The sequence below is a fragment of the Parus major genome, chromosome 14 (genome assembly GCF_001522545.3).
Source record: "Parus major isolate Abel chromosome 14, Parus_major1.1, whole genome shotgun sequence".
Taxonomy (NCBI): Eukaryota; Metazoa; Chordata; class Aves; order Passeriformes; family Paridae; genus Parus; species Parus major.
This window is the reverse complement of record NC_031783.1, coordinates 11585041-11607023: the sequence shown is the minus strand read 5'-3', so window position 1 is coordinate 11607023 and position 21983 is coordinate 11585041. Positions and strand designations below refer to the sequence as shown.

The window sequence follows — 21983 nt, the reverse complement described above, 5'->3', positions numbered from 1 at the left end:
TGTTCACACTGTCCTCTCAGCCCAACCTCAGATTGCCAAAATGATTATTCCAACTCTAGTGACAAATAGAAACTATAGGAAAAACAACACTACTTATGGCTCCCTAAAAGGAGCTTTTATTCATTTCACAGCATTATATTTCCCTTTAGCTGTTGCTTTTTTTCTCAAATTAAGTTTGTGATTAGGAAAAAGACTTAATATGTCTTCTGCTGCTGCTGCAGTAAAATGAAACATTACATTATTAAGTGTGTTTACATTTTGTGCTTGAAGTCTTAAGGGCAGTAGGTACGAAATTGTGTGCCACAATAATTTCCTTTCAACATGGTCATTAATATATAATTACATTCACTGAATTGTGAATTGAGAAAATACATTTGCTTCTCTAATTGTGAAGATTGTGCTGATATCTCTGTTAGCATGAGAGCAGTAACAGCCATTTTTAAAATCCCTTTTGATCATTTCTGACTTCACTACTTCTGTGCTACTGCTGGTGAATACCTGAAAGATGCTTTAGAAGTTTGTGTGGTTTTTTTGCTTTCTCTTCAGTGTCTAATCTATTGGGTTTAAGACCTTAAGAACTCTTTATTTTCTTGTATAGGAAAAACGTAGGACAAAGAATATTTCACAAGTTTGCAGATACACTCCCTGTGTCTTGAGATGTGTGTTAAATATTATAATTAATTAGTTATTGCTGCCTTATAAATGGTTTCATTTTAGGAAGGCCTCTTGATAACTCTGAAATTTTTGTTTCACCATGATCTCTAAAAGCTTTGAATTATGTGACATAATAGAGCATGTGGTGGCAAACCCCAAAGCTGAGTATTTTCAGCAGTCTTGGTACTCTTGTGTGTACATTCCCTCTGCTCAAGGGCTCTGAAAGCCTTCCCCTTGTGAGGTTCCATTCCACATGTGTTATTTACCAGGTTTCTGTGGATTGTTCTGTGCTTGCTCTTAGAACAGTGATGAGCAGGGATCAGAAAGAAGTTTGGACTATTGAAATATCTGCCCAATGTTTGTTTTTTCCCCCCCCAAGTAAGATTAATTTTATCTTATTGAGCCCTTACCTATATCTTTGAAGTAGAAATTAAACTTGAACAATGCATTATTATAACACTGTAACTTTGGGAGGAAAAAAGCTTCCTTCATTAAAATCCAAAGAAGTTATTAACTGGAATTCAAGATAGTTTTCTTCCTTCTTTTCTCTCCCCTCTTCAAATTATGGCTTGATTGGATTAATTGCTAATTTTGCAATTGCTTCAAAAGAGACGTATCAATTGTCTTTAGAATTGTCAAGACACTTATAAACACTTAAAATGTTTTCTTACAAATAAGTTGTTCTTCTGCTTCAAGTGGTTAATGGGGACATTTGCTTTGATAAAGAGCAATTGGATTTGTTGATTCTATCTGTACACAAATAAGAGTTCTCTAAATGAGGGAAACCTCGGAGGCTGAGGTTGCTTATTGCTCTCACTTGCACTTCAGATTTCCTCCATTTACTTTGTACATAAAATATTAAGCAGCCACTTTGTTGGAGAAACAGTTTCAGGTATACCTTAGTTCTGTGGGTTTGACAGCTCTTAGCACCTTCATTTGAATGACTAAAGGTTTGTGATTGCTCTTCAAAACATTTTAATGAAAGTACTACAAAGCACTAAATGTGTCCTAATTGCCTGGAAACATTGAGGGTTTGTTTTGGTGACTAATGTGTGTAGGAGACTCCAGACCATGTGGATTAATTAATGCTGTCAGGAATAGGAAGGGAGGATGTAGGCATGGGGATATGAACAGAGGGGGGTAACGACCTGGCCTGGAGCTTGAAGGGGCTTTTCTGCAGGAAAACTAAGTTTCCTGCAGTTAACTCTCAGAACTTCCAGGTCTGGACACCAGATTTGAGTGGCAATATTTTCCTCTAGTCTGGTGAAGGAGAGCTGAGGAGTCCTCCCAAGGAGGTAATGTATAATTTGCTGAGAAAGGGATATTAAATGATTTGTAGGTTTCTCGTAGCAAACATGGAGTTCATATGACCAAATCAAACTTAAAGACTCTGTGCTGTATCCCAGAAGTCTGTATGAGCTGTTGTGATTATTGTTATTTGCTGAATTTTCTTGCAGGGAGAGTCCTTCCAGGAACTGAGCTGCTTTTGGACTTGGTGAAGCTTCAGAGATAGACAGGAGCCCTGTGAACCAGAGTTAGGGGAGTTAAAGCAGTTGAGGAGATCAAATATACAAAGAGCATTTTTGAGACTCACTTCAAACATACAGGAAAAGACTGTTACAGGCATTTCATGGCCTTTGTAATCATACAGAAATATTTAAAACAACTAAACTGCCTTTCCAGAAATCTTCTCTTGTTGTCATGTTATTGTTCTGTTCGTTTTCAGATGCTGTTGTTTTCCTGCCTAGAAAGAAGATTAAAATATTTTTATAAAAGCAGAAAAGGAGAATTTCAGAATCTTATTACATTTCCTTGTACATAATATGAAAAAGATAAGGGACAAAATAAATATTTTATACTTCTGGGAGATTACCTTAAAAAAAACCCAAAAAACAAAACAAAAAAAAATCCAACAAACCAAACCCCAAAACCCACAAAAACACCTGGAAATTGTTTTTCATAGGAGAGAATTAAGCAGATGTGGACTCCTTTTCTGTGCCTAATTTTCTTGACAAACACTTTAATAAGAATGTTGCTCTCTGGTCTTTGTCAGTTAATTATGTTTTAGTGTAAAACTGAAAATACTGTGCCAAAATTCTGGTAATGTTCCTTTTCAATTTAATATGACTTAGTTGAGGCAATCAAACCTGTCATTGTATATTCATACTGAGCTAAATCTGTAAAGAGAAATGTTAATTCAGCAGACTTCCAAAAATAAGTAATTCTGAGTAATTTAGCGTTATAAATGTGGTATTAGTATGGTAGTGTGAATCAAATTTAATTAAACAAAAAGCACTGAAGAACTCGGTCATCCAAACATAGTTGATGAAGTGCCTGTTTTTCTCTTTTGTCTTGCACTTCCATACTTAAAATTTAATGTCTGATCTCTAGCTACAATCAAAACTCTTCTTTTGCTGTGCATTTTGAAACATTTTATAGAAGCAATAAGAAGTTGACGTTCTGATAAATTATAAATTAATTTTTTTTAGACATTTTCATCTAGTTAGAAAATCTTGGTTTAATGTTACTTTGACAGCTAATTCTCAGTGTGTAACTGTCACAGTTTATACTGAAATAGATCCTTAACCAAGAACAGAGCATTCCTCCAAATCCTGGGAAATGTCAGTTGTGTGCATTAAAAAAAAAAGGCATACAAAATAGCTTAATCTGTTTTCCTCAAAAGTTTAAAAACTGTGACAGTGGGCACTAAAAGTCATTGTATGACTTGGTTGTACATGCTATTAAATTAATTTTTCACTTGATATGAATGGTTTTGTTTCCACCATTCTTAAATTGCTCCTTTTCAAATTATCTGGGCTTCAGAGGAAGGTAAAGAGCTTTGGTTTCCAGCAGTTTTGTCCCCCTCCTGCCCTCCTGAGCTGTAAACTGCTGGACTAATTTGCTTGTTTAGGGCAAAAGAAAATCTCATCCAAATTAGGTTTAAATTCAACAGTTTGTTTTTATGAATTTTGCTTAAGGAAGGAGGGTCTCAGGATGGGAAGGTGGAAGAGAGGAAGAATGTTCTGGCTTTTAGCTCCTTGTGCCTTAGCCAGGAGAAGGGAACTGAAGGCAGTGATTTATTTGCTCCTTCATTTTGGAAGCCAAAAAGGAAAACAATTTTTTCATTTGTTCATGTGAATTTTGTGATTACAAAGCACATGAATCAGTTCTGATAACACAGTGCCCTGAATTGGACCGTTCTGGGTCCCTTTGCAGGTTTTGGCATGGCTGGTGCACACGAGGTGTGGGGTTTTTGGGGGTTCCATGGGCTGTGTTACTCCATGGAGAAGGAAGCTGCCTGCAGGTTTGCAGAGCAAACATAGTGGCAGTGCTCAGCTTTTCAGAAAGAGAGTCCTGGCTCTGTTTGGGACAGGGTTTCAAACTTCCCTTAACAAGCCATGGTGATTCCAGTCGTGTTGGAAAGCTGTGTTGTCACAAAGAGCCTCTTAAAGCAGCATTCCTTGGCTTTCCAATACTGGTTTTGGTATCAACTGTTCCACAGGGAATGGACAGAGCTTAGCAAAAATTATAGTCATCAGCCAAGGCTCTCAAGGCCAGAACATGTTGCTGTGTGTTGGGATGCTGACAAATTTCTCTCTTTCCATGGCATTGTTTGCAGAAACTCATGCAATGAGAGGGCTGGTTACAGCTGGTTGCTGTTTTGCAGTGCTTTGGGACTTGACCAATTCTCTTCAAATTCAAAGCTTTGATTTAATTTTATTGTGCATTCAGCGTTGTTCCTCTGCTTGGATCTGTGGAAATTTGGCTTTAGCTAAACTGCTGATGCTCAGGATAGGGTGTAGACCTTGGAGCCAGGCTTTGAAACCTCTCAGTTAGGGTGTGGGGCAGCAGAGTGCATGCAAAGGTGTCTTTGGCTCTGATCACCTGACATGATTTAGTGTTACAGAAAGTGAACTTTTCTTTACTGGGATTAATACCCTGGATTTTGTTTTCTGTTACATATCTATGCTGCTCCACTTAGAAAGAAATAAAATAATAAAAGCTATTTAATGCCAATAAAACATTGTCCAGAACTAAGTGTAAACCTAGAGCTGCCAATTGCTGCAACTGAGATTGGAAGCTGATTGTTGGTTTGAATGGCTGAACAGATGAGGATGATTGTTTTTTATTGGAAATTGGTCAGGAGCTGTCATTACTAGAAATCTGTGGCTTTTATAGTACTCTCTCATTTTACTACTGGATTAATTTCAGTTCCTGATCTCAGTCCTAATAGATTATGGTATGAGTTTCTGAAAAAAATGAGAGAAAAGATCAAGGCAGATACACTTTTTTGTATGTTAAAAAAAAAAAATAAAAAAAATCTGTGAAATTATTTCATTGATGCAGGGACCAAACACTGGTGCTGGGGGCTGGCACTCAACATGACCAGAGAGCTGCCTGATACTAACTATGCTTATGATAAATCTGCAGTATTTGGGTGATTTATTAGAATCTTAAAACTGCATTTTTCAGAGCCTTGTTGACTTGGTATTACACTGTACAAAGATTTTTCCTGTGTAAATCATTGAGTCTGCTTACAGCTGCTTTTTGCCAAACAGACTAAGTGTGCCCAGTCCATTTCCTTGGTGTTCCCTCTGATGCCCAGCCATTGGTAGCTCTCACTAGTAAGAGCTGGTGAACTGCTCAAGTTAAGGATCCCTTCAGGCTCAGCTACAAAACTTTGAAATGTTATTTAATGCTGCAACACATTTGAAAATTCAGGTGCATGTTGGCTTAATATTGACTTGTCTCTGCTAACAGAATTTTATTTTCAGATGTTTTAGCCAAGCCATCTCCAGGTCATGTCTTGGTTTCTTATATTCCCCTGGCTAGTGAGTGTGATGTCCTGTCCTGACTGATTTCTTTGCTGCACTCCATGCCTCTGTTGTTGATGGGAGAACACTTCCATCTGTTTAATTGTATATTAAGATTTGGATGTAACACAAGTGCTACTAGAGGCCTCAGAATTTTCTGCTGAGGAAGGATAAAGGTTTGTAATTCTGGAAGTGAAATGCAGGAATCTTTCAGCTGGGATTGCCAAAATTGAATCCTATCTGCACCAACTCAGCGTTTAACTAATTTTCACTCAGCTGGAAGTGACAGATGATTAAAGAGAAAAAAGTGATGCCTTTTTTTTGATGTGAGTAGTTGCCTGAAAAAACATTTTTGTCAGAGAAAGGGCTTCTCTAGTCCTAGATCGAGTCAGAATCCAATGATCAAGCTCGAGGCAGCTGAACCTGTTCAGTTTTTGGAGTGGCAGTGGCCTTGTTGCTGTTTTTCAGTACTGTAGACTCAGGCCTGCTTTCATCTGCCAGCAGCAGTGGAACCTTTGGGGGGGAACCTCGTGGGGGACACGATAGATTGTGTTTCTGCAGATTTCACTGCTGCTAAACTGACTTTCCACTTGCTCCCCATGAAAAGCCCTTTCAGGTCTGGGTTACTCTTCCCTCTTGTGGGTGGTGCATCTTGGTACAGCAAAGGGATGTACCCAGATCATTCAGGGATGCCTTCCTTTCCTTTGGGAAGTATGGTAGAGATGCTTCTGTTTTAGGGAAAACCTTTCTGATGGCTCAAGACAAATTTTTATTTTTACAGCTTAAAGAGAGGCCTCTGAAATAGCAGTTTCCTCCTGCAGAGGCTGTTGATGTGGTCTCTGGAACTGCTAGACTGGAGTTATCTTGATCCCATTCTATTACCTTTAAGCATTTGTCATTGGATTTGATGAAAAAATAAACCTATTTCTGACAACAGCGGAGCCGTTGCTAGCGGGTCTGCAGAAATCTCTGATCTCTTTGATGAGAAAAGGTTATCAGTGACATCTGAAGTGGTACCCAGAGCTGAGGGATTCTGGTTTTTTCTCATGTTGCTCTGGAGTCATGGTGTGTGTGAAGGACTCTGAAGTCAGCACACTGGTAACTCTGTGGGAACACTGCTTTGAGTCACCTGTGATGTACCTGAACATCTCCCCTCTCAGAGGGTGTTCAGCAGTAGCCAGTTGTTGAATTGTACAGTCTGCATTTAGATTTATTTCCTCCTTTTCCTACCCTCTTACTACTAATCCTGTGCTCATGCTGTGATGGCTTTAGATTTTATGTGAGCTGTACAGGCTGCAGCTCTGTGTTGTTCTAAGGGACTGCAGCAGGTTTGGCCCCAGGAAATCACCTTGGCTGCTTTTGGTGAGACTTGTTTTGTGGCTGTGTACGGAATTCACATTTGCAGTCAATGTTTCGTTAAAAGTTTTTATTTTGTTTTAATTGTGTAGGACACCTGATGATCTCTCGAGGCAAATTGTGGCCCTGCAGCAGCGGGAGCTTGCCCTGAAAGAGCAGAATTCCACCTTCATGAACAGGTGAGTGACTCCAGGAGGGGATGCTGGTAGCAAGACCCTGCTATGTTAAAGCACAGGTAAAGGAAGCAAGGACTGAGAGAACAAACTGAGACACCAGCTCTTTATATTTCCTTGATGCTCCATGGAGCCTTCTGTGCCACCTTCTGTTCTTTCCCATGTTGATAAAGGGCTTTCTGCTTACTGAAGCCCTTGCAGGAGGAAAAAGATGAATAATGGTGAGTGATGCATTGAAGAGTTAATCAAGCTTTATGTTGTGAGCTACAGTGTTTGCAAGGGGAAGTGAGTTGCTTTCCCCAGACCATTTCATCTGGAAGGGAAATGTCACAAAGCAAACTGTGCCAAGTAACCCTCTGGGTATGGGAAAGGGAGTAGGAGCTCTGGGGTCTGTGATTTGACTGCTAAAAGGACCAGGTTGTAGAGATGGTGAAGGAAAAGGATGTTTGCAGTTTTGGTGGCCAAGTACTGCCAGGCTTTGAGAGGAGCAGTCTGTTTATGGAGTGAGATGCATTTGAAACATGAGGGTGTTTAAACCATTGCTCTCCTGTGGGAGTAAATATGTAATGGGGAAATGAATTTGCTAAACCTTCCAGAAGAAGAAAGAGCTAAACTTTCCAGACTCTACTGGTTCCACAGCCTTTCTGAACACAGTTGCACAGCATGCCAGTGCTGCTCACCTTCAGTGCACATCTTCTTGCTTCCCTCCCTGTTTAATTCCAGACATTAGACTTCTGTTAAAGCCATTCTTGTTAGAAGCAATACCTCTGTCTTTCAAAAAGACCCTGGACTGCTGGCATTGCAGGGTTGTAGCTGCCTTGGCTGAGCAACAGGAATGTGGAGAATTCCAACCTTTGGTGTAAAAATGCTGAATATAAAGCAGTCAATACGTGTTGACCTCTGGGTGGGCACACTTAGCTTGTCCTGGGTTGAATTTCCTGCTGTGCCTCCTGAGGAGGGTCCTGCATTTTGGTTCAAGAGATGATTGTGTTTTGGACTCTGCCTTCCTAATGATGGGCAGGATTCAAGCAGGGTGTTAAAAACTTTGGCTGTGCTGCTGCTGGTAATGAAACTGTTTAGTCACTTGTAAAATGGTTAGCTAAGTGTGAATTCCCAGGAGTGAGCCAGCCAAATTGTTGTGTGTTTTTTGCTGTGAATTTTACAGGGGAGGAAAAAAAAATCTTACCAATATAAAAAAGACATTCTGTATATTAAAAATAAACCAAGCAAACCCTTAAACCCACAACTGATTTAATGATCAAATAAAAGAATGATGGTAGTGTTTGAGTTACTCATTTGGGTTTGTTTTTTTCTTTTTTTTAGGCTGTTTTTTACAGCCTCTCAGAGAAGTTCTTTTTCTAAATTTATTAATGGCCAAGGGAATCATCTGTTGAAAAAGCAGCTTATTGGTAGTGCCTGTTCATCTAGACATAATTGTGCCAATTTAGTTTAAAAATAAAAACATGATTAAAATTACTTTTTGATTTCACGTTAAATGGGCTGTAAACCTGCTCAAATTAAAATTCTAACATTTTCCTGATGCAATGCTGTGTCATTTCTGAAACTGATAATTTTGACTTTCATCTATCACATACCTTATTCTGTCTTAAAGAAAAGGCAATAAGATAAATTTTTAAAAACCTTTCATTACAGGTGATTTGAAAGTTCCCAGCAGAAGGTTTTGAGGTTTTGGAAATAAAACCTTGTAAAGGAAGCAAACCTAATTTTCTCTCCATAAATCTTTTCCAGATTTAGCTCATGGTCTTCTCTTCTATTTGTTTAAGAATTGTCTTCAGAATTGTCTCTGTATTAGAGTAACTTAATATGTGATCATGCCTCCCTCTAGTGATGGACCCCAGCACTTTTTCAACTTTCTATTGTTTGGGTTTTTTTCAGCCACAGGTTCTTTTGCCCTTAGTTGAAATATGTTGTCTTTGGTGCTGGTAGTGCAATGTTTGATTTACAAAGTCAGTGATTACGTGTGTGTAGAGCAATGTGCAGTACAAACACCACAAAATTTGTGTCTACACTAAGAACTTTAAGTTTTCTCCATTAAAATTAATGAATTGGCAGATGCTTAAGGAAACATCATCACAAGTTGGCATCTGAATTTATTCTTATGGCAGTGAAGGAGAGAATCAGTTAGTCCTGGCTCACCTGTTTGCTGCAGTGCAAAACTGTATTTAGTAGAAGAGATTTTTGAATGTCATGGTAAAGAGCATTATATGGTCCCCTTCCCTGCCTGGCAGAGTCTTTGTGCAGTGGGTTTGTGTGTGCTCATCACCAAGCTTTTAAAAACGGGCAGGAGAATGCCTGCAGGGTGGGAGGGGTTTGCAAGCTGATTATTCTCCCTCTGTCTTTACACTGCAATCATCTTTGTATTGCCAGTGATGCTTTCCCACACTGTTCAGTGACTGGGACTTGCCAGCTGCTATTTCTGCTTCCAGTGTCCTGTAATTGATCTAGAGTGGGGAGTTGTGATTGATGAGCACCTTTTCCAAATGGATTCACTGAACAGAAAATACATTTTTTTCTCATTTTTGCATTCTTGACCTGCTTTCCATTTATTACTGTGCATTTTTTAGAGCCAGTGTTTGTACAATTAAAAAGGCAGTAGAGATGACCCACCACAGAGATAGCATCACTGCAAACCCACCTTTGCAGTGGTATTTCCCTGTGTGGGGATCTGCAATCTGTGTTTGTGTAGCCTGTGCAATTTCCAGTGTCCCCAGGCCTCCCAGAGATCAAATGATGATGCATATCCTATTTGTTCCATCACTCACATGGATGCTTTTAGACACAGAACCACAGGACTGAATTTCCTGAGCAGTAGGTTTAAATCAATTTCTTTTAACAGTGATTGTTTACACGTCTGAGTTGTGTAGACTCCCTCAGAGCTTGCTATTTTTGCTAAGGGGAGAAAACCTTCCTGTGGTGCCAGCATGGAGCAAGAGGAGAGGGTCACTTTACAAACACATGGGCAGCAACTCAGTTCTCTTGGCAACTTCAGGGTGGCTGAGTAATGTAGCTGAAAGTGCCATTAATCGTGGGTGATGGACTCTCAGTGCTGCTCTGGAGTGTGTTGCTAGAAGTCATATAAATAGAGTAAATTACACTTTCAGCAGCAGCAGCAGGAAGTGTCGTGGAGCTTTTTAACTGCAGAGCAAAGATAACAATCCAAAGGTTCAAAAGCTCAAAACAAGATTGCTCAGGGCCACTTTGATAGCAAGAATTGTACCTGCTCTGCTATTTAGGAAGAGGTGATGGAAGGAAGGTGTTTAATTAGTGAGTCAGTTTAATCATGCAGCCACCATTACTTAAAGCTCATTTTCCCCCCAGCTGTGACTGCTGTAGGTGTGGTACACTGAAATGTGTTGATGGTTGTAGTTTGGAATATGGAAAGTCAGCCAAGTGGTTCATAAGCTTTTCTCTTATGGAGAAATGATGTAGAAGTTATACTATTTTTTAAAGTGAGAAAAGCTGCATATTTATTGTGCCTGTTGGTCTCTCTGGAGAGATTTCCTCAAACAATCCTGGCAAAGTATTCTAGAACTGGAAATGTTCTATGAGATGGCTCACTTGATGGAATGATGCTGCTTTATGGCTTGAGCTTTGCTGCATTTCTGAAAGACAGGCTATGAAAATGGTTCATTGTGGCACCTCTCAAAGTGATCATTCCTACTTTTGCCCTTGTGCCCTAAGGACAGTACTGACTTTGGACCTTGAGTTGTCTTGTGGAAAGTCAAATACAAGGAAACACATATGTGAAGTTGGTTCTGGGCAGGATGAAGGACACAAGGGAAAATGGAGGAGCAGTAAATCCTTGGTTCTGGTGTTGAGGTCCCAGAGCTGATGGCTTATTCCCATCACCTCGTGTCAGAAACCCAGCCATGTGTTTTGACATATTGTTTCTTATGGGAAAAGGGACACAGAGAATGTGTTGGAAGAAGGATTTTCCTACTGCAAGTGCACGGAGTTCTGTTAAGAGACATCCTACCTTTATTCCTATAAATCATGTAAAACTGATTTACCCAAACATCCTGCTGTGTGTGTTGTTGCTTAAAATGAAATACAACCCCAAACTGTTGAAGACCAGGGAATGTAGATTGCAAACTGAACAGAAAATGTTTTAGACTTGGGCAGCAGGGATTTTTTTTTAAATAAAAAAAAATGAATGAGTGATGATAAGCCCAGAACTGTCCATCTTCATAAGTGCTGTTAGCTCAGAAGTGTTGTAAATCTATTGCCCAACCTCTCTTTTCCTTGGATGTCCCAATGAATGTCAGTCACAAAAACAAATAGAGCCTGTCAGACTTCTTCCCCTAATCTTCTGGAAAGTTGGACAGAAGTTTAATTACAGTGAAGTGTCTTTTATCTGACAGAGAGAGAAGTGCTAGCTTTTTAATAGGCTTTATGAGTTATTTTGTGATCAAAAGAAGCACTTAATGTCTAATATAGGTCTAGGTAGGGATTTTTTTTTCCTTCCTTTGTTCATCTATATGGCACATTGCACCTTGATTTATACGTGGAGGTGTCTGTGTACCCAATATCAGACAAATGTTTATTCATAGTGCTTCAGGGCAATATTAACTGCTGGCAGGTTCTGCATTCATTTTACAGAGTGAGATGATGAAGAAATGACTGTAGATGCTGCTTTTCCTTTTCTCCAAAATGGATCTTTTCCTGCACTTCTACACCAGAAGGTACTCGATAGTGTCTCATTAAGTGACCAATCTGCATATTCATATAGTAAGTTTCTAGAGCAACATCTGGTTATTCATGACTCTAATTAGGTAGATGCAAAACTTTCCTATTTTTTTTCCTATCATATAGTTAGCAGAATATAGGAAGGCAAAAAATAATTTAGCCAAGACATTGACTTATGCTTCCAATTTGAAAAACATGGGATTTTGCCCAGACCTTTGCTTTTCATGATTGTGCCATTTTTAGTCTGATTTCCTGAGGAAGTGATGCTTATTACTGTGCTTTGTGTGTGTATGTAGATGAGATTTGTCTGTGCCTACCCTACACTTTTGAACTTGCAAGTTGTGTTCTGTCAAGCTTGGCAGATGGTGGAGGTCTCAAAAGTAATGAATTCCAGCAAGTTTCAGGCAGTCAGATCTCCACCTGCAGGAGGAGATCTCCATCCTGAGGCCATGCCCTGAGGTCATGTCAGGAAATCAGAGCCCTGCAAGCAAACAGACCCTTGGGAATGTCCCATTGCCAGGAAGGCTCCTCTGGACATCAGGCAGCACTGAGGGACCTCTGTCCTCACACCCTGGCAGCAGCACAGTCCATCATTTTTGCTACTCCATGCTTCCCAAAGGCTCATGGCACTTGAGAGTACCGTGGTAATGCTGGTGTCATTTTCATGCTTTTCATGTTTCATGTCATTCTGGTATGAGAAAAAGTACCCTGCTTGAGTCAGGAGTCACCTTTTGAGAAAGAAATCCATGGGAAACGAGGAACTTTGGTTCTGGAGCTCATGGAACATTCTCTCTGTATTTAAAAAGAAAATATGTAGAAAAAGCCAAAAAAAAAGCAGCCTAGAGGGGATAGACAAAGCTATAATGGTACCATCGTCTCTGCCTGGAGCTCTGTGGAGACTGTAGAGTGCAAAACCAGTACAAATATTAGTACTTGGTTCCTTACCTTTTATTTGACTGTGCTTCTGGGAGAACATTCAAGAATAATCTGTGAGAGCACTCTGTTCAGTGCTCTGATCACTTGTAATTATTAAAAAAAAAATTGTAGAAGCTATTTAACTGTATTCTTAATAATTCTTCTTATTTCAGGGTCATGATTGACCCTGGGTGTTCCTACCAATGTCCCTGATGTCTGTGCATGTCTTCATTACAGGAATGAATGATAGGTTTCATTTGTTAGTGCTCATCTGGAGATGCTGATTCAGCATTCCCTTGGTAGCAGTGGGCATTATTGACCAGAAAAATGTGTAAAAATAACCAGCTAATTTGGTAGGAAGCACAGGCTGTTCTTGGTAGTGTGTGGTACAGCAGACACCGTGTTTGGAGCTGCACTGGAAAAGTTAGGGAAGGAGAAATCTGCCTTGCATCTCTCCTGTGCATGACTCACATCTACACTATAAATCTTTCACTTCTGCAAGATGAAAATTCCTAAAAATTCTAGATGAAATAGATGTATCTGAATACTAGTGCAGAGTTCTCAGAAACCAGAATGAATATTTAGATATTGAAGTAATTAGAAGTCAAAACTTATCTATTTTCATTATTCTTATTCCTTCCTTCTTAGCAGAGGGATGCTATGATCAAATTAATGATTTACAAGAGGCTGATGGGCAAAGGAAGAGTGCCCCACATCCATGTTATATTTGTGATATGAATACAGAGGGAGGAATTGTAATCTCAGCTGTGCAGGAGGCAGCAGTACAGAAATATTCTACTTTGAAACCAGTAGTATTATGTAAAACCATATATTCAGCCTGCTGCCAAGCTTTGTGTAGAGCTCTGGGAATTGTAGTGCTGTAAGATTTCCAGTTCTTAGGGATTTGTCTTTTATTGCCTTTGCAATGTGGCAGTATGCCTTGAAAATTTGATGTGTGTTGGAAAGAGTAGGACTGGTCAGTTTGGGGATATCTTTGGAATCAGTGTTGAAGTCACCAGGGTGGTTCCATAAATGAGGAAGATAAATGGAGCCCAAGAAGTCTGGACTCACTTTCTGGAATGTTTTCCTGGGTGCTGAGTCACTTTATCCAGTGACTTGAGTTTCTCACATTCTCACCTCATGAATGAAAACAAACATTACATCCTGTCTATTCTGCATCTCACTATTTTTAAGGCAAATAAAACACATTAATTCCTATCTATCCATACATTTTAAGAATTGTTTTATTCCTTTCTCCCCCAAATACACATCTGTTTTTTACCATACAGTATCTTAAAATGACAGTAGTGACCGTGGCTCCTGGACTGTGTTTCATGAGAAGACATCAAGAGTCAAACAAGGCTGTGTTTAACAGTTTTGTCTCTTAATTTGTAGTGCTAGAACTGCAATACAGCTTTCCTGAGCAGTCATGGGAAGCCAGAGGAAGATTGGTGGCAGAATGCAGAATGAATTTTCTGTCTCTTTATACTCATTTATTCGAACACCTACTGTAGTTGCTGTAATAACAGGAGTTTCGAAGACTATGGATTTTTCTAAAGTACTTTATGGTATTGTTGATATTGTTTATTTTGGGCAGATTGATGAGGACAGCCAGAATACACTGAGACATTTTACCAAGGTAAATGTGAATTCTATAGGATTTTTTAACCTGCTGTAAAGTGGTGTCAGTTCAAATACTGCACAGAATAGGGTTATGTCTGAAAAATAGATTGTCTGGCCTGGGATGTCTCAATCAGTTGATCATATCTACATGTACACTTTGTTCAGCTCCATAACTAACTGCTTCTTGAACAATTTCTCATCTGGATCACATCCTCTAAACTGCCTGCTGCCTTCAGGCTGCTGTTATTGGTATTTTCATTATGTGTTTAATATTCTTTGTGGCTGCTTGTGTGCACATGTGAATGTACAGAGCAAAATACTGAAGGTATATCACTGGTGGTGGTGGGAAGGTATTTTTAATTAATCATAAATATTCTCCTACTGCCAAAGTTTTATCATCTATACAAAAGACATACTGCTTGGAAAGTTTATTCAAGAAGTGAGCTGCTTGTCTTTTTTAGCTGTGTAAGGCAAAAAAAAAAACAACTTGTCATAAATTGCAGTCAACCCCCCTCCCAAAAAGCAGCTTTCTCTTGCTGCTCTGAAAGTTAAATGACTAATGTGCATAATTTATTTGAGCATCTGTGCTAAAAACTTGCATACCAAGTTTTAGTTCAATGTGATCAACAATGGCGAAAATTAGGATTTATCATGGAAATGCTGACGGATGTGAACATGTGTAGGCTAAACCGGTGCCTGACAAACCTTCTTATTGTGCAATGCTAATGGTGAAACACAGTTTTTTCTGCTGTAATTGCATTTCACCCCCTCGACTGCTTAATTTGCTCCTTTTCAAAATTCGGTGGTTTTAGCTGCACTTCATATTTGGATTCCTGCTTTTTCTGGAGTCTGCATAAAACCTCCTAAGTTGTCTTGTGATATTTCTAAGCGTAAGATACCCTGAGCTGCCTGGCTGAGCATCAGCATCCGAGCTCGGGCTGGGGCTTTGCAGTAACTGGCTGAGGACAGGAGATGGTGCCGGCAGCCTTGGCAGCTGCTCTGCCTTCCCTCCCCTCCTCCTCCACCTCCTCTGCCTTGCACAGCCAGGCTGCTGTCACCAGCTTTATAAATTCTGGAGCCAATTAGCTAAAAAATGTTACAAGTGAAAGGAAAGAGAAGAAGCTGTAGAACATCTTGATGTGAATATTCCTGTTTCAGAAACTCTTCCTGTGGAGAGCTTGAATCACAGAACCACAGAATGGTTTGGCTTGGAAAGGATCTTAAAAATTATGTTTCCAGCCCACTGCCATGGGCAGGGATGCCACTTGCCCCAGACCAGGTTGCTCAGGGTCCCATCCAACCTGGCCTTGAACACTTCCAGGGATGAGACATCCACTGCCTCTCTGGGCAGCCTGTTCCAGTGCTTTATGACCCTCTGAGTAAAGAATTTCTTCCTAACATTTGATCTAAACCTGCCCTCTGTCAGTTTAAACCATTGCCCTAGGTCTGATCACTTTCTGCCTGTATAAAAAGTTCCTCTCCCTCCTTTTCATAAGCCTCTTTTGAGGGCCACAAGAAGAGAAGGCACCCAGAGCCTTCTCTTCTCCAGGCTGAACAAGCCCAGCTCTCTCAGCCTGTCTTTGTAGGAGAGGTGCTCCATCCCTTGGGGCATCTTCCTGGCCCTGCTGTACCTTCTGCTGCAGCTTTTGGTGAAGCATCAGATACATTTGAGACATCTGGTTAAGGAAGGAGAAGTTGGTTTGGAGGAGTCAAGGCAAGGCCTTCTTTGGGAACTGTGCTGATAGTCTTATATTAGATATTAGATAGATATTAGATATGTTAGATATTGGAAAGATCTTGGCTGTGTTCTTTCCTTCCTGGTACTTCCCCCTTTCTCCAGCCTCATCCACAAGATTTCTTGTTGAAGGAAAATGAAGAATTGTTTTGTTGATATTTAAAGTCAGACCAATTGCTTAGTTCTTGCATGGGGATCACAGAAGGGGAATGTGTCTATAATCAGTTCCTCTCTGTCTCTCTCTGAAACAGTATTTGGTGTGTTTTCAGGCAGTAGTGGCTCAGCCATGCTCTGCTGTTGTGAAGAAATGCTGACAATTTCTCAGTGCAGTCATTCTGTTGCAGGAACATGTCCCTCCTTAGGAAGTAGAGGGGATGGAGTTAGAGATTAGTTAGAGAAGAGGTACATCCTACTGGTCCAGTTATTCTGTTGCTGGTGACTTGTTTTTGTTTTGTTTTTCCCTTAAACTGTGGTGGGATGTGACATTCAGAGGGCCTGTTGGGGCTGGATGTGTGGTCAGAAAGAAGGCTGGGGCGTGGTGCTCTGTTAGAGTTCAGAACAGTGTTCCAGCAAAATGTAATTTCCTTGTCATATTTTATGTATGGGCTGTTTTTGCATATTTTCAATATTTAAAACAATGTCCATATTCATAACTTTTAAAATATGTTCTCACTGTTAAGAGATGGAAATCAGTAACAAAAAACTCATACAAAAAAAAAATCCCATCAAAACCCCCACAACAAACCCCCAAGCTTTCCTTTTATTCAGGCAACAACAATCAAATTCTTATGACTGGAATAACTACTGAAGAGGCTCTCTGTTTCTCAGCCAGAGAAAGCTTTTGAAATATTTATGGAAATAAACCAAAATGTGTCCCTTTCTGACTGTACAAATAAGAGATTATCAGATCTAGCCCATGGCAGTTGCAGTACATAGAGTCCAAAGCATCTACAACTAATAACATAGAGTGTATGCTTTAAAAAAAGCTGTGAGGTTTTTTTTTTATGGGACTCTACTGACAAAGCAGCACATTTCCATGGATTATCCTAATGAAAATTCCCTCTTTGTGCACTTTGCATTGGAGGTAAACATTGAGACAATACAGTAATTGACCTTTTAAAACCAAAAGTATCATTTATGTTGATACATCTTTATCTACTCAAAGAGCAAGACTGAAGTCACTTTGTAGCTCTTTCTGTGGTAGCTGGGAGTGTGGAGCAGGGCTGCTCCCATCCCCTCCTGTTGAATCCTGTGCCACCAGGGATAGAATTGCAGCACAGGTTGTCCAGCCGTGTCACACTCCAGATTTATTGAGTTGAACTTGCTCATCTGGGTCTTACACCTTGCTTTTCACTCTACAAATCTTGCTCTGGTGTGAGAATTGCAGCTTGTTGAAGTCAGAGTGCATTTTGATGATTCACAGAAGAGTCAGCAGAGCCAGGTTTGTAAGGAGAAGTGATACCTTTTATTAGCCCGTGATAGGATTAGCAGACAGACACGTGTGTGGGCACACAGCCAACGCTCACATCCCATGGAGAGGGAAAAACCTTCCCTGAATGCAGGTTGAGAACAATTGCTCTGAGTTTAACTTGATTAGTCAATTGGACAATTTGAGAGAGCAGGTGGTGGGCACACTTGGGACAGGAATCAGAGGAGATGGAAGGGCTGTTAGCACCCATGAGGAGGAGACAGTCCAGTTCTGATAGCATGGTTTGGGTCCTTGGGGAAAACAAACAATCAGTAGAATGAACTTTCTCCTTACAGAAGGGACTTGGAAGCAAATAGTGTATGTCATGTTTTTGTTGGAGCCACATTCCAGTAAATCCTGTGCTTCACTGACTCAGCACTGGGGTGTCAGCCTTGCAGTTAAGGGTCTAGAACTTCAATTTTATATTACCCAAAACCACTGTTTTCTAAACTGTCAATAAAATAATTTTGCTATATTGTTTGACTTATCTCCTCTGGGCACTTGGGTGCAGCAGCAAGTCTGAACTGCCAATACAGTGACTGCTGAATGAGTTTTGCTTTGTTTGTCCAAACACTTTCTAGGATCAAGTCATTGTTCCATGAGCCCTGCTCCAAGTGCAATGGGCTCTGCTTCTGCTGACTCTGGGAAAGGCCAGATGCAGATACCAAGTGGGATGTTGGTGCTCATGGCAAAATCTGTTGTCAATTTTGGACTTAACAGCAGTGTAATTAACTTGCTTAATTTTTTTTTATTGTGTCCTGTTAATACATGTGCACCTGCTGCTGTGTTACCTTGAATCATGATGTGCAGTTTGTGCTCAGCCATGGGTGGTAAATCTCTAGCTCGCCTGCTTGAGAGTAGCATGATGTCTTTTAACTGTGTATTTGTCAGATTCTTTTCTTTCCTGATTACATCCAAAAGGGGGGGAAAATGTTGATAATAACTGTGATTATAAAACCCCAAGTAACAAGTAGGATAACCTGGAACAGAGTAGTGCCTAAAAATACTTGTTGTTTTTTAGCTAATTACATTTTATATTGCCAGTGACCTTTTGGAAACCTTTCATTTGCATGGATTGCTGATGCCTCTGAGGAAATGCTTTTATGCAATGAGAAAATGCATTCCAGTCATCTCCTCAAAGCAGAATGCAGGTCTGCTGTCTGTAGAATGTGGCCTTTCTCAGAAGGACTTCATAACAAGCTTGTTCTGAACTGCAGGGAGAGCTTTTCCTGGTGGAGATGAGCAGCACCCAGGCTGTGTCATCTCACCAAGCTGCTGCTTGAAGGTGAAGGCCCTGTGTATAAACAAGGATGGGGGACATTCTTGATCTTAGGGAAGTATTCATTAATACTTAAAGGCAGAGGAGACTTGAAATTCATTCAGACTCCCTTGGGAAATTTGTGGCTCAGTGGCAAACTTAAGAATGATGAACTGTGGGCCTTGCTTCAAACATGACTCACATATAAGGCAGAAATTCTTCAGTTTTTGCAAGCTTTTAATTTGGATTTTTTAATGTTGTGTTGAAGTTAATTACTTCACATCTTCCCTGAATGGATGTTGAAGGTCTTGAACTGAACACAGGAGAGTGAGACTGGATGAAGTTTTAGTAGTTTCTCCTTTCCCATCCTCTGGAGATGGTTGTCTAATTCCTGAATGGGAACTGAGCAAGAGAAAGCAGATTTGCTTCAGCTCCCATGGATAATGTAGCTGTCATTGAGGCTGACAGAAGTTACTGTGTCCTTCTCCTTGCAAACCCAGCAGTCCTGGTCAGACAGCCTCAGACTTCATTGGTTTTGATGTTTTAAAAATAAAGTGAGTGGCATCTTTTGTTAACGTGTACAGACTTTGAAGAAGTTCCTTTTGTCCTTAAAGAAGTGAATCAAGCCAAGGACTTGGTGTAGATGGTACCATGTTTGATCAGTCAGGCTTATTTTAAATTCTTTTTTTTTTCACAGCACTTTTAAAGAGTAAGTTCCTTCTCTAGTTACCTTACTTCAAAGAAGTAGACTACCATCATTGTCTCTGCTGCAAGATACTGAAGCACATTCTTGAAACATGGGAGAACTGGACATATAAAATCCATGAGACTTGGCTGATGGTTATCAATACAGAACCATGTACATATTCCCATACTGGGATTTATGCCAGAGTACTCATCACTGTGTCAGGAGAGGCTTCTGTGGAGGTCGGGTGAAGTGCAGGAAATTTGGGACCTGCAGCAGAGGTGAACCAGGGCTTGTAAAAATGCTTTTCTTAGAAGGAGACTTATGGTGTAAGCAGTGTGTGTCTGCTGTGTTTTTACACCTGACCTAGACTTGAGCCCCTCCAAAGTACAGTAAATGTTATTTATGTTCTCCCCAAGTGTGTACTAGGATATGTGTTTCTGCTTGTGGTTGATGTGGTGCTTTTCAATGTGTTAAAGCTGCTTCAGGTAAAGAGAATGAGGGAGAAGCTGGATGGAAATTTAGATACCTCTGTAAGACAGGACTGCAGAAACATTCAAAACTCAGTGGGCCTTTGGAAACAATTTTGTTCTGGGCTCTGATTTTGACCCAGGACTTGTGTGTAATGTTAAGCAAGTCAGCACAATCTGTCCTCTGGCTGGTGGGAGTTAACAAACCTTGTGACAGAATTTACCAGAGCATGTCTTTGTCACTGCTTTTGCAGGGCTTTCTCAAAGAGCAATTTGTATCACTTGCAAATCCTAAAGCTTCTGCCTATTCCCCAAAGAGATTTTTTTGAATGCTTCCAAATATAAACATGAGAGAAGGCAGGTAAAGCATTGTTTTGCTTCAATCAGGTTTGTATCCCATTCATCAAATAGATGAATCTATGTAAAATCATCTATGTATAGCCACCTAATCTATAGATGTTTCTATTAAGAAAACAGTGGGAGCCCTCCTAAGGAAGAGAAGCTGACCATATTCCATGGTCCTGGAATAGACCACTATGCAAAGAGGTGCTGCCTTAGCCCCCTGAACATTCCATGCTTGTGCTTTTGGAGTGACAGAGAGACAGGAGGAGTTGTGAGAACAGCTTTGTTTTGGCACTGCAACAGGGATTTGTCATGTCACTCAAAGTTTTGCTTCGCTGTGGATTTGCTGGTTTGCCTTACACATTTTAAAGGTATGTAGTGAGGGAAAAGTGGAGAGCAAACTGTGAAGATGGTGAAAGGTCTGGAGGAGAAACCATGCAAGGAGTGACTGAGGTCTCTTGGTTTATTCAGCTGGAGAAGAGGAGACTGAGGGGAGACTCACTGGGGCTGCAGCTTCTCCTGAGGGGCAGCACAGGAACAGCTCCAATCTCTGTTCCCTGAGCAGGGACAGGACTCAGGCAATGGCTGGAGCTGTGTCAAGGGAGCTTTAGGGTGAATATCAAGAAAAGATTCTTCCCCCAGAGATTCTGGGGCACAGCCCAGGCTCCCCAGGGAATGGTCACAGCCCCAAGGCTGCCAGAGCTCCAGGAGTGTTTGGACAGCACTCAGGGATGCACAGGGTGGGATTGTTGTGTGTGCAGGGCCAGGAGTTGAACTCAGTGATCCCTGTCAGTCCCTTCCAGCTCAGGATATTCTGCAGTTCTAAAAATTACACGTTCCAACTCCAGCTTCTGCAGAAAAGGGGTGGAGTGTGAAGAGAAAAAGTGTGTCATTACTGCCAAACCAGCTGCAGCTGAGCAAAGCCACGTATGAGAGTAAATCATCAATATTTCAGATCACCACTTTGATAAACAAATTTTAGAAAGTGAGAATGAGAACCTGAGGAAACAATGCAGAAGAGTGAGTCTGTGTGTGTTAATGTCCCTTGAGCCCCTAGCAGGCAGGAGACAAGGTTGTTAGAATTCCAATTTGAATTCACATTCCTTTTGATTTTGTAGCCCATGCCAATTCTGTGTATATTGTTGCTGGAAAGTGAACAGAGGATGCTTAAGACTCCCTTACATTTATGCTTGGCTAATTTTATGGCCCTCCCATATTTTGTAGCTGTAAACGTTGCAGACTTTATTACATTTAAACTGGTTTTAATATAGTAGGTCATAAAAATTAAGAAATGAGTGGTAGTGTCCACTGCAGTGATGCATTTAGTTCAGGGAGGATGCTTGCAAGTCACTGAAAAGCTTAAACTGCAACTCCAGGATCATCTGCTCAGTGGAGTCAGTGCAGAAATAAAAAACCCCAACCTTTCACAGCTTTCATTGTTAAAAAATTCCTCCTTTTCCTTTCATCTGAGGAGCTGGTTTATGCTTTGAAGCATCGATCCAAATGTGAGGAGAGGAGGGAAGTTGTTTCTTTCCTTTTCATAAAAAGGTTCAGCAAGTTCTGTACACTGTACAGCTGTACATATATATGTATGTATATATATTTAATATATATATATACACACACAATATGGTGTAGCTGGGAAACTTCCTAGCTGAGACTAGGAAGACTAGACTAGGCTGCTGAGGAGCAGCTCTAGTTTATCTGTTAATTGCAATTATTCTACCTGCAACCCATAAGTCTTTATGATTTCATACATCTGCTTCCAGGAGGTTAATTACTC

At 40.4% G+C, this 21983-nt stretch overlaps 1 protein-coding gene across 4 annotated transcripts in view; it reads left to right on the top strand.

Annotated features, from left to right (window-relative positions):
* The window catches only part of MAD1L1 (mitotic arrest deficient 1 like 1), a 346255-nt gene that overhangs the window by 28117 nt on the left and 296155 nt on the right, over positions 1 to 21983 (top strand). For all 4 annotated transcript variants that reach the window (XM_015643261.1, XM_015643258.1, XM_015643260.3 and 1 more), the window contains exon 10: positions 6917 to 7003. In XM_015643261.1, coding sequence (XP_015498747.1) covers positions 6917 to 7003 — 87 coding nt within the window. The remainder of the gene's footprint in view (positions 1 to 6916; positions 7004 to 21983) is intronic.